We start from the raw sequence: 12,480 nt of genomic DNA, 5'->3' as shown, positions 1-12,480 counted from the left end.
AACAGTTGTAGGACAGCGCTGGTCTGTCACCTTCACCTGCATCCTGCTTCTGGCTAAACAGAGACGTGCCTGGGAGGGGCGGGAGATGCTCACTCCCTGCAGCGTAAGAACACAGGAAGGACAGGAGTGGTTTTGAAAGGCAGGCCTCATTATCTGGGTTTTAAAAACAGCGAACTTCAAAGGGTCCATTTAGATGGCTAGAAAAGGAAAAAAGCATGACTTTACTCTCAGTGCTTGGGAGGCAGAGGCAGGTAGATCTCTGAGTCCTAGCCTGCTCTGCAGAGTGAGTTCCAGGGATAGACAGAAAAACCCTGTCTTGAAAAACCAAAAACCAAAAAAAAAAAAAAAAAAAAAAAAACCAAAACCAAAAACCAAAACCAAGCCAAACCCCCCCCCCCCCACCATGGAAACAGTCATGTTTAGAAAAAAAAAACCCTCTGCTTATCAAAAATCCTAAGGCATAGCATTACCCTCATCTTGGAAGATACTACTGACTTTATGTTGAGGTGAAAAATAACCCACAGATATGTCCTCCTGATATACAGCCATGATAGGAGGGGAAAAAAAAAAGCATGAATCTGAGGAATTTCCTGTCTGCTCTGGTTGTGCAAATACCGGCTGTGCCCGAGACTAAATTCCAGGATCTTCCCTTCTGTGTGTTCTGTGTTCAGTGAGGACAAGTGCAGAAGAAAAAGACTAGGCCTTGGAGTGTGTGGGGTGGTGACAATCCCACGAGGGCTTGATGTCTTGGGACAGCCTTGATGACCTGTTCTCATAGCTCCTGGCCTACCAGGCCTGTGTGGTCTCCTCATATTTTCTTAATGGGTAGCATTTTCGGGACAATCTCAAACTGCCAGGGCCTGGCAAAACCTGTCCTATCTTATGCCTGATCCTCCCACTGTTCCTTTTGGAATACAGCAGCATTTGGGGGGATGTCTGGCCTTCCTCAGATGGGTCCCAAGGGGTCTGACGGTCACAGAGCAGCTGGGTCAATGTTTAGTTCAGGTGCTAGTGAGGCTAGTTCTGAGGAAAGGCCTGTGAAGTGGAACAGCAGGCAGAGAAAGGGGAAGGGAGGAGGGGGAGACAAGACAGAACTCTTCTTTTTTCATTGTATCAAAGTATCTCTCTCACTTTGTTTTCCTTTCTCATCTAAGACCTGACTTGGACAGGACAAACCAGATCTATGTGGCAGGAAAAAGGAACCTGATCCCTTCTGCAAGTTTTCTCTTTCCTGACCAGCTGAGCTGGCTGTACTTGGTGAGATTTGCAACAACAACAACAAAAAAAAATTAATAATATATATAATAGATATATTTCCATAGGAAAACAAACATGTGATGTCTTCCCTGTATGAACGATGAATAGTCAAACTGCATGTTCTTAAAAAACAAAAACAAAAACAAAACTGGAAACACCATGAGACTAACAACAGGTGCAGGGTGAGGGTTACAGACAAGAAATCCGAAGGAGAAGCAAACGTGACGTGGGAGTCTCAGGCTTGTGCCCTCCGCCAGAACTCCAGGCCTGCCATTGCGGGGTGGCTGGTCTCAGGTGCTCTGGGTCCCTCCTGATCTGCAGGAGAAGTTCTTCCTCTCACCGCACACTTCCTGACTCTTCCTTCCAGCCATCCCTAGCTCGCCTGCTCCATCACACCTCCTGCATCCCCGTGGGCAGGTTTCCTCTTGGCTAGCCCACCGGCGAGGCTGGGGTAGGTTCCCTTAACATTCATCCTCTTGGTACGTTTGTTCATCCAGCTCCTGAGACTCGAGGTGTTCTAGACGGTCTGTCCGGCCACTCATGATCTCATCTGGGGTTTTCATGAACCTTTGGAGCAGGAAATGAAAGAGTCAAAAGAATCTGTGTTCCCAAAGATGTTTCCTCGATCTTCACCTAAACCCTTAGAGCAACTTACATGGAAACTGGGAACCTATTCTTACGTGGCTTTTTATGTGAGTGCTGGAGATTTGAACTCAGGTCCTCACACTTACACAGCAAGTACTCTTGCCCCTGGAGCCTTCTCCTCAACCCCAAGAGTTAGACTTTTACAGAGACCCACAAGAGTACTACACCTACTTCCATTCCAATCTGAGAACCCAGAGAATAGTATTCAAAACTTGAATTTAACTCAACAGATACTGTTAGATGTTGAGTGGATACTTTTGATGAATGGGCAGGTTAGGGAAGGAAGCTTCTGGAAATTAGAAAAGCAAGAAGAATCCTCTCGTTTCCACTGATCTACCTGAACAGATAGAAATGACGTCACACCCACTTCCTTTGCAGCTGGGGTCTACAGCACACCTCACATTCCTGATTACTGTGTCTTACTTGGAATAGCAACAGTGACATGCTCTGACCACGGTCTGCATGTGCAGGTGGGAAGCCTGCATGCGTGTCTTCCCTAACAATGGGTGATGCGGCAGTGGGGTGACAGTCGGGTGGGGGCGGGTGGGGTGGAGGGCAGTGGGGTGAGGTGGCAGTGTGGGGTGATGGTCCAGTGAGGAGGAAGTAGGGTGGTGGTAGGCTGAGGTGAAGGTGATGTGGCGGTGGGATTGGGAGGCGGTGGAGCGGGGCCAGGAGCTGAGAGCTTTCGCAGGCTTCACGCACTTTTCCCCTTTTCCTAAGTGTGGCCGAGACCTTCACACACTGCCCTTCTCTCACCATTCTGCCAAGTCCTAGATGCAGTCTTTGGTCCATCTGCAAAGCTCCTGCAGGGACATTTTCCACTTCTGACGTTGGTTTACTGACCGCTCCTATCTGCTAGCCCTGACAGAGACTCACATCTCCTTGCAAACTTTCAGCGTCGTTCTGACCTGAAACCTTATGGAATCCTTCCAGTACTCTCTGATGTTTTACTTTATCATCAAGGGTTACCTACCAGCATGAGTAGTCCCCACTGTAGTCTACCTACCACATGTTATGTCACCAGATTACAAACCTAGCCATTTATACACACACACACACATACACACACACACACACACACACCCCATACCACACACACACATACACACATACACACAAACACACACACACACCCCATATCACACACACACACATACACACAAACACACACACACCCCATACCACACACACACACACCCCATACCACACACACACACACACACACACACACCCATACCACATACACACACACACCCCATACTACCCCCACAAACACACCCCATACCACACACTCACACACACACCCCATACCACATACACACACACCCCATACCACACACACACATACACACACACCCCATAACACACACACATACACACCCCATACCACACACACACACACACACACACACACACACACCCCATAACACACACACATACACACCCCATACCACACACACACACACACACACACACACACACACACACACACACAGTATAAGGCCCATTTTGTACAGTTTGGCTTCCAACACTTATTTCCTAGGAAAAGGCTAATCTCTTCCTCAAAGCCCCTCACTGGATGCTGGTGGACCTTCCACGTCTATTGACATTCCTTTCTGCTCATGACTGCTCAGCTCCGTGCCACAGCTGTTTCTGTCTCTGTTCTACTGCTGTCTTCTTGATAAAACACCTTCCTCAACATCCAAGTCACTAAAGCTTTTCCCAGGTCCAAACTGACCCTTCCTTCAGACTACTTTGCCACGGTAAGCCTGAACTTCCTTTCCATGCCAGTTGGTCATGAAATGTTTGCTGAAATCCTCCCTAAAGTATATACACAATTACATAAATCAAAGGCCTCTACTTTCTAGGAACTTATGATTTAATTGTGGCGAGGAAGACTTCATACATCTTATTAAGCCACAATTACTGAAGATATTTTAAAGACTTATTTTAGTTTATGTATATGTCTGTCTTGCAAGAGTTTATGTGCGTTGTGTGCATGCAGGAGACTGAAGAGGCCAGAAGAGGACATGAGATTCCTTGGGGCTGGAGTTAGAGATGGTTTGTGAGCCATTATGTAGCTGCTGCTGGGAACTTAACCCAGCCTTTGGCAAAAGCAGTAGTCACTCTTAACTGCTGAGCCGTCTCACCAGCTCCACACACACCATTAGAAATGAACATTATGGTGTGCTTGAGGACAAAGGGTACGCAGGAGATGGTGGGAAAGCATGCCTTCACTTGAGCGAGCGGCTGGGGAGGGCCTCATAAAGGACAGCCAACTTGAGGCGGCCCCGAGGGTATGTGTATGTGAGAAGGTAAGGGACATACATGTCGGCCATACACATTCCACGAATGTGCTCATCACAGACTTCAACCCCAGGCAGGCTGGTTACAAGCCCTAGGAAATGCAGATGCCAGGCTTCAGGCATAGACAGAACTAGACAGGCACAGTGCTGCCGAGCAGTAGACGGTGCAGCCCAGTAACAGACGTGGATATAGAGAGAATCAAATGAGTCCACCTTCAATTACAATGGTGGTCAGCTGACGAGAATAGAGCTTTCTGGGTAGAATTTCTCAGCCAGGAAGGCCTGCCTTGCAGGAACTACATCTGGAGTACTAATGTGATATTTTAGCAGGCATATCACATAGACATCTTATGAAACTCCATGAGGGGTTTCACGGTCAGATTTAAGACTCAGGACCGATGGACGGGGTTGAGGGTAGTGGGATCCGGGCACACAGTGTAAAAGAACGGGAGCTGAAAGTTTGGGTGAAGAATGAAGAAAAGGTAGGAACAGAGCCAGGGGCAGGGAGGACTCGTCTGTATTTATTCCACTGCCAGGTTTTCACGCATTTTCTGTTCCTTTTGAAGATCAACGTGACTGTTATTGGTCCTACATTACTACTCCGTCTCAGTGCTAATGTGTGGCTTCTGTGCTCTCCTCATGAAACCATCACTGTAGTCACCACGGCTGCTCAAACACAGTGATGTCTCCCCACCTGCACACAGACGATTCTAAAGCCACATCTCCAGCCCCAGCTGTTGTGCTTTCTCTCCTACATTTGCCAAAACCTATAACCTAAAGTCCTAATTGCAATCTGGATGCCTCCTGTCACTTCAGTGACCAACGGTGTTAGGGCTCCACCCAGGCCACCCTCATTATCCCTTTAGATCCTTCCTCCTTCTCTACTTCCGGAAATCCGTGGTAGCTGGACCAGCTGGAACCATCAGCTATGGAGAATTCGGAAGGAGGGATGGCTCCGACCTCGGTGGTTGTCATACCCCATAACAATCCGAGGGGCTGGGTTGGTAAAGTGCCTGCCATGCCTGAGTTCGGTTCCCACCCACACAGAAGGGGACAGAGTGGCATATGCTCAGTCATCCCAGTTGCTGGGAGGTGGGGACAGGCAGAGACCCTGGAGCTCCTTAGCCAGCCCTAAGCCAGTGAGACCGAATCTCAACAAACAAGGTGGATAGGGTTAGAGAAGTGACATCAGAGGTTGACCTCTGGCCTCCACATGCATGCGCACACACATGTATACATACAAGCCAAACAAAATATGAATTAACGGTCACTCTTTGATGTCCAACTCCATGATACTGTATTCTCTATTTCATTAAGAAAGTGGATGTTGTTGACCAAGCACACCCACACAGTGACTCACTGTGGGTCGTGACCTGTTGCTGGACAAAGCAGCTTCCAGGTTTGGTGACCTGGAAGTCCCCGCTTAATTCTTCACTATGCTATTGACAATAGTTATTCTGATTGCTCTGTTTAACTCCACCGGACATCAATGTCAGATAGTGCTATTTGACCACTATGTTATTTTAGAGATGAGTCAGCTCGCATTTAGCTTTGGCTTTCATACAGGACAGACTTCAGTGAAAAGAATGATCTTTCCCCCTCAAATCCTAACAAGCCAGCACCCAGTTTCCAACCACCTTTCCAATCCAATTGCAGTCATGGCTCTGGGCCTCAGATCAGTGTGTCAGAGGCTCCTGACAGCCTCCCTCCTCCCTCTTATATAAAGAAAATAATGTCCTCCCAAAAGAAGGAAAGGAAAAAGAGGAAGTGCTACCTGAACAAAAGCCTTTGTCCGGGCTCCTTCCTGATAATGTTTAGTTTGTAGTAGTGGCGCAGGGCTCTGGACATTTTCTCATAGGTCATGTTTGTTCTGTTCTGTTTGTTCAAAGGAGGAAGGGAGAGAGAGAGAGAGAAAAAAAAAACAGCACAAAGACAAAATGAAATGAACTTCAGAAAAGGCACCAGGCAGCTATTACAATAAAGGCTGTTGAGTGGCTCCACACAGCCTCACCAGCCTGGGAATGCCACCTACTTGCTGGTCTGTTACCCTCTAGGGACGTTCCTTCTGCTGTCTGCCCACACAGCCACAGTGACCAAGGTCTCCTCTTAAACTGAACTGCCCTCGTTAGGGCTGGAAGTACTAACATCCTACGGCAACTGGCCTCACCCCTCCTCTGGAGACTGCTCTGGGGGGCTTCTATGTCAGGTGAGAGACCTTCATGACTGGTCCACATTAAAATTTCGTTTTGGGGTGCAGTGCAGTGACTATTATACACTTGTCTCTTGGTCCTTGGGCAGTGCATGGAAGGTCCCTTGGTGACTCAGGTCCCCAAACATCTGTTTGTGGCCCTTGACTGGGCTTTATTAATTGGGAAAAAGCTCAGGCTGCCTTCTTAGGAGGCTTGAGTCTCAGCTGTGTCTCCTCAGTGCCCTCAGCTTGGTCTTAATCTCCTTATAGGTCAACTGGCCTGGATCACGATAATCTCCTTTTTATATCTGTACATTTGAACCGCCTTCCTTACTATAAAGGATATGTTTTGAATTCCACTTCCCCTTCCTCCTTTGGAAAACTGTGGGGGCAGACGGCATTGCAGTTCTTGCTTGTAAAGGGGGTGTTTTGTAATCAGAACATATTTTCCAGGCAGAAATGGACTTTTGTGAAAAGGGGGGGGGTTTCCAACTGGTGGGGACAGAAGTGACACTTCCCAAAGGTCCCCAGTGAGTCATATAGCTCTCACTGCTTCTCTCTTCCTCAGTACTTAAGGACAACAGGGGTGGCAGATCCTGGTCAAGGGGCGGGTCCAGGGGAAACATTTAGAACCAGTTTACTGAACGGAGCTCTGCCGAGTTAATGGGCCCCGGACAGAGGTAGCACATGGAAAAAAGACATCTTTAATTATTTCCTTCCTTCACAGCTACCTAATTGTTTGCCCAGTGAGGAGTAACCAAAGAATCATGGGCAGAGTTTGGAGGCAGAAAGACAATCACCCTCCAATTCAAGGACGAAGACTGTACTGGCACCGGCTTCCTCCCAACAAATATTTGGCTGTTTTACCTTATGGTTTCCCCAGAGTCGAGCCAGTCCGTTGGGATCCACTATCCGGAATATTTTGGATTCTTTGTCCTCCCATCGGATGAAGTTTTCGTACCGGCTGTCGGAGAGCAACTGATAGACATAATCCCAAAGCAGTCTACAGTCTGCAGAAGAGAGAGAGAAAGCGCTGCTGAGAATGTTTTTGTGGAGGCGGTCACAGGATTCAGAAAAAAGGACGTGTAACCACAGCTTGGGCCAGGTTTTGACTGTCTCATTTCCTTATTTCACAGATGAAATGGGTCCTGAGGGAGCCTGGGAGCTCCTGCTGACCTTTGACCCAGGGAGACTTGGTGTTAACCAGGGCCACCACCTTTATACGAGGACCAAGGAGGAAAAGACTTGTTCAAAGTCATGACAAAACTTGAAGTCATCTAAAGGATGAGGCACCAAGCTGTACCTGAAAATCAATAAATAGGCTTTGACAACGGGCTACAGAGAGGGTAGATGGGAAAATGGTAGAAAGAGAATCTGTGTAAGTGTGTGTGTTTGTGTCTGTTTGTGGAGGCCAAAGGTTGACATCAAGTGTCTTTGTAAATCATTTTCCATCTTATTAGTTTTGAAATTTCTCTTTGTGTGTGTGTAAGTATATCCATATACACGAAAAAGCTAGAGGAGACACAGATATCGTGCTTTATCTGGCTTACTGTCTAGAGACAGGGTCTCTCACTGAATCTGTAGTTCGCCATTTCTGCTGGGCTGGCAGGGCAGCAAGCTCTAAGGATCCATCTAGATCCGCCGCCGTCCCCACTTCCGGGGTTAGAGCCGCAGTGCCATTTTACACGGCATTTAACCTGACTTCTACACAACTGCTTGGGATTCAAACTCAGGCCATCCTGTTTGCACAGCAAGCCCTTACCCACTGAGTTAGCCCTCCAGCCCCTCCCTCACTGGACAGGAATCTAGACTGGCTGGCCCTCGAACTCCAGACATCCCCCTGTCTCTGGCTCCCTAGAACTGTGTTTACAGAGATTTGCAGACACATACTGCCATTATCTGAGTGTTGGGGGGAGGGTGCACTGTTTCCTGTGCAAACACTTTACCAACTGACCCACTCCCCAAGGCCAGAAAGAAAATCTTGTAGTTCCAATAAGAACAGTATGACAAAAATGATAAAAAAAATTAGGGGATTAAAGTTTAAAGATTATTTTGCAGATGATGGAAGATGCTGGATGGATAGTAGAAGACAGGGGCTAAAAATGAAAACAGCGAGAAATGAAAAATGATGGGAAATTAAAAACTATGTGGCTCGGTGACGTTGGCTGTGGGGACTGTGGCTAGCATTTTGAAAAAATACAGATGTTCTCATTCAATCATCCTTTGGAGGTCTTTCAAGTTGCTTTATCATAATGGAATCATGGTGCAAAGGAACTTCGTGCATGCATATTATGTCTCATTTGGAGAGCTCACACCCGATGATGTGGTCAGACAGCAAACATTCATAAGATGATTTAGTGTTGTCCTGCACTGGGCTCAGCTAAGAGTTTAGGCTGTGAATCTCTGCTTTCTGGGGCTGTGCTGTAAAGGTGCCTGGTTCGCCCTCCAGCCCAGACCAACAGGTAAGCAGAGACAGACATGCACCTTCTGGGTATAGCAGATGCTGGATTGATCCCTGGCTAAAGAGAAGGAGGTACCCTTTCCAGCTTCTCCCTGGACGTTTCTGGGATGGCGGGAGGAGGGGGCTAGCCAGATAGCTGGTAACAGAAGACGAAGGCCTGAATGTGCACATTATGTATTATTTACATGTATGTGTGTACACCTGTGTGCATAAATGAGCACCACATGCATGCAGGATCCCACAGAGACCAGAAGAGGGCGCTAGATTCCACAGAGCCAGAGGTGCAGAGAGTTGTGAGCTGCTATGTGGGTGCTGGGAACCGCATGTGGGGTCTTTGCAAGAACTGGGAGGGGAATGCCAGGGTAGGAAGGCAGGAGTGGGTGGGTGGTGGAGAGGCAGGGGGAGGAAAGATGGGATATGGGGTTCTGGAGGGGAGCCCTGGAAAGGGGATAACATTTGAAATGTAAATAAAATATCCAATAAAAGAAAAGAAAAAAGAAAACAAAAGATATCTGGAAGAGCTCCCTAACATATCTATCTGTGAGGACACAGCAAGAAGACGCTACCTATGAAAAAGAGGGTACACCCATCAGCAGACCTCAAATATACACCAGCACTGTTCCCTCCAACCCCGGAGTCTCCAGAAGTGGGGGCGACACTTCCTTCTATTTCTTTTCTTCGTCTCTCCATTCTTCCCTCACTCTTCTCCTGTACTTCCTGTTTTATAGACAGGGTCTCAACCTCGTGGTGATGTTCCTGTCTTCACCCCCCAAGTGCCGAGATGGCAAAGCGTGCGCCACCTCATTTGGCTAATTTCCACTGTTTATGACATTTTGTTTCAGCTGCCTGGATGGACTAAGACAAGAACTGAGCCGGCATTGGTGCCACCATCAGAGGGCAGGGATACCTGAGTTTTCTGTCGTCCCACCCGACTGGAAAACATCTCCCTAAATCAAGCCCTGTTCACATAAAATGCTATTCAGGGAGGAGAAAACGAAGTGTGCACGTGGCCCCTGTTCTGCATGCCTGAGTGGGAACGATCGTGTGTGTGTGTGTGTGTGTGTGTGTGTGTGTGTGTGTGTGCTTATGAGTGCAAATGCACATGCACGTGGAAGCCAGAAATCACGGCTGGGCCTCTCTTAAACTGCTACACACTGTCTCTTTTGAGACAAGGTCTCTCACTGAGCCCGACGACCATTGGTAAGGCCTGAGTGGCTGGCTGGTGAGTCTCAGGGTCCCCCTTGCCTTCACTTACACAGTGACAGGGCTACAGGTGGGCACCTCCATGCCTGGCTGTAGTGTAGCCATCTTAGTAAGGTTAACTCAAGGTAAGCACAGTCCTCTGGGCTCCAGTCCCATTGCAGAGTTCAGACTTAAAGCGGCCTGCTCTCCTGACCTTCATTCCCATCTGCACAGGGATTTTCCATTGTACAAGTTCTCTCTTTAACAATCATGGCACATCCCCGCTACGGTGTCCTGTGGATTATTTCCTCAGCTAAAGGCTTACCCAGCCCTAGGGTGTCAGGTAGCCACTTTAGAGACCTCAAACTGGATTCCAGAGTATGACCATACGACGTGCCCAGTGGATGGCGAATGCATGACAGGACTTGCCGGGAAGCAGACTGTACTTGCAAGCTTCAAGAACATTTGTAGATTGCAGCTTTTTTCCCCCTTTCATAAATTTGAAAGTAACCCCAAACAAGCTCCCAATTGATCACTTTAAATGACATTTAATCCAGCAAAGCCAACATTAGCTGCGTAATAAAAATGTTGACATTCAAGACACACTAAATTACTCAGCCACTAACGGAAGTAGCAGGGGGGAATTTCACAGCATAAAGCAGCTGCTTCAGGCTCAGAGTGTAAGTGGCTTTTATAACACTATTGATTTCTGTTTCTTCAAAAATTATGCCCAGATGATAAAAATAACTGTCTGACCACACAGTCATGTTCTCTCTTATTTATCATAGAAGTATAAGCCATCTGAGTTATTTTTCTTTTCAATATTTCTATTAAGTAAAAGGTACAATCTCTTGTTCCCTAAATCTTTTGGATACTATTAACAGAGACTGCCTGGACTTTTCTAGCTTTGTCTGACGCCATGCCTGTACAGATGCAATGTTCTTTGATCAATAATACAAATGCTATAATTCAATAAATAAAACAGACTAAATTCTATTAGCAAAGTCTATCCTATAAAGCAACCGAACATGCATGTTTACTATTTTTAAACCACAAGTCATTTATTAATTTTAAGTTTGTCTCTCTTTCCTTTTTTTTTTTTTTTTTAAAGATTTACTTACTCATTTAATGTATACGAGTACACTGTTGCTCTCTTCAGACACACCAGAAGAGGGCATCAGATCCCATTACAGATGCTTGGGAGCCACCATGAGGTTGCTGGGAACTGAACTCGGAACCTCTGGAAGTGCAGTCAGTACTCCTAACCACTGAACCATCTCTCTAGCCCTAAGTTTGTCTCTCTTAAGGAGACGACGGTGAGTGTTAACTGTCAACTTGACAGAACATAGAATTACCAAGGTGATGGGGCTCTGGGAATGTGTGTGTGTGAGAGAGACTGAGTTAATTGAGATTGGAAGAACTGCCCACTGTGGGCGGTGCTATTCCCTAGACAAGTGGGTTCTTGGACTACATAAGTGGAGAAATAGCTGAGCAGTAAAAGGCACCCATCCCTCTCTGCTTCCTGACTGTGGATGTGACAGTTCCAGCTGCTTCAAGCTCCTGCTGCCCTGACTGCCCCAGCACGATGGGCTGGACCTTGACTCTTGAGCCAGCACAAATCCTCTCTATCAGAGCAAAGGGAAAGGAAACTAGGGCAAGGGTCTTTTCTTCCATTTAGGGACATCTGAGTATTTTAAAGAAATGCTCATCGCTTGGCTTTCTTTTCTTCGAGAGGAAGTTTACGGAATGGATTATGTCAGATAAAGCTACTTTCCAATTGCAGGCACAGTCCCTGTTTCCTGCTGGGTGAGGTACCTGGCTATCCGCCTCTAAGAAGCATTGTAAAACTCCCTTCCTGTGGTTAGGGAGAAATATTTTCACTCCCACGTCTGTCTCCTACTAGAGACTCATTGTATAAACTCACAGGACAGAGAATATAAAAAAGATGGGCAATTCACACATAACCAATATGGCTTCTAAAAAAAAAAATCTCTGTTAGCTAGAACCAATCTTTAAGAATTCTGAGTAGGCGGGTCAAATTACAGACAAAGGGGGTGCATAAGGATGGAGAATAAACTTTAACTTTCCAGAGAGTTTCTAAGAGAGTTGCTTTATGTAATTTTACTTGCTCAAATGGAATCTTAAGTGATGGTCTGAGAACCATCCTGTAACCATGGGTTTGAATTTAAATGAATGGGACAAAGTTCGGTGTCCCTGGTCACACTTTAACATCGATGACCTCAAAATTGCTAAGTTTATTGAAAGCTTAGCACCAGAGCAGGTACAGTAGGATATAAACTGAAAAGTGACAGCCATCCTATGACAGTCATGGTTCTGAGCTGAGCGGTGATTTTTCTATCCGAGCTGGTGTGTGACAATGTCTGGACACATTTCCACAGGTAACATTCCACATTGTAACAACAGGGGTGGATGGAGGTGGT

The 12,480-nt window shown here is 46.8% G+C and overlaps 1 protein-coding gene across 1 annotated transcript in view; it reads right to left on the bottom strand.

The window, feature by feature from the left end:
• Nucleotides 1-560: 560 nt before the first annotated feature.
• Etv6 (ETS variant transcription factor 6) overlaps nt 561-12,480 on the bottom strand; it is a 237,125-nt gene continuing 225,205 nt past the window's right edge. The window contains exons 7-9 of the mRNA XM_052175098.1: nt 7,264-7,406; nt 5,983-6,083; nt 561-1,824 (exon numbers count right to left, since the gene is read on the bottom strand). Coding sequence (XP_052031058.1) covers nt 1,719-1,824; nt 5,983-6,083; nt 7,264-7,406 — 350 coding nt within the window. The 3' untranslated portion in view covers nt 561-1,718. The remainder of the gene's footprint in view (nt 1,825-5,982; nt 6,084-7,263; nt 7,407-12,480) is intronic.

This window comes from Apodemus sylvaticus, chromosome 2 (genome assembly GCF_947179515.1).
Source record: "Apodemus sylvaticus chromosome 2, mApoSyl1.1, whole genome shotgun sequence".
NCBI lineage: Eukaryota > Metazoa > Chordata > Mammalia > Rodentia > Muridae > Apodemus > Apodemus sylvaticus.
Note: the sequence above shows the minus strand (reverse complement) of the source record. Positions and strands in the feature narration are given on the sequence as shown.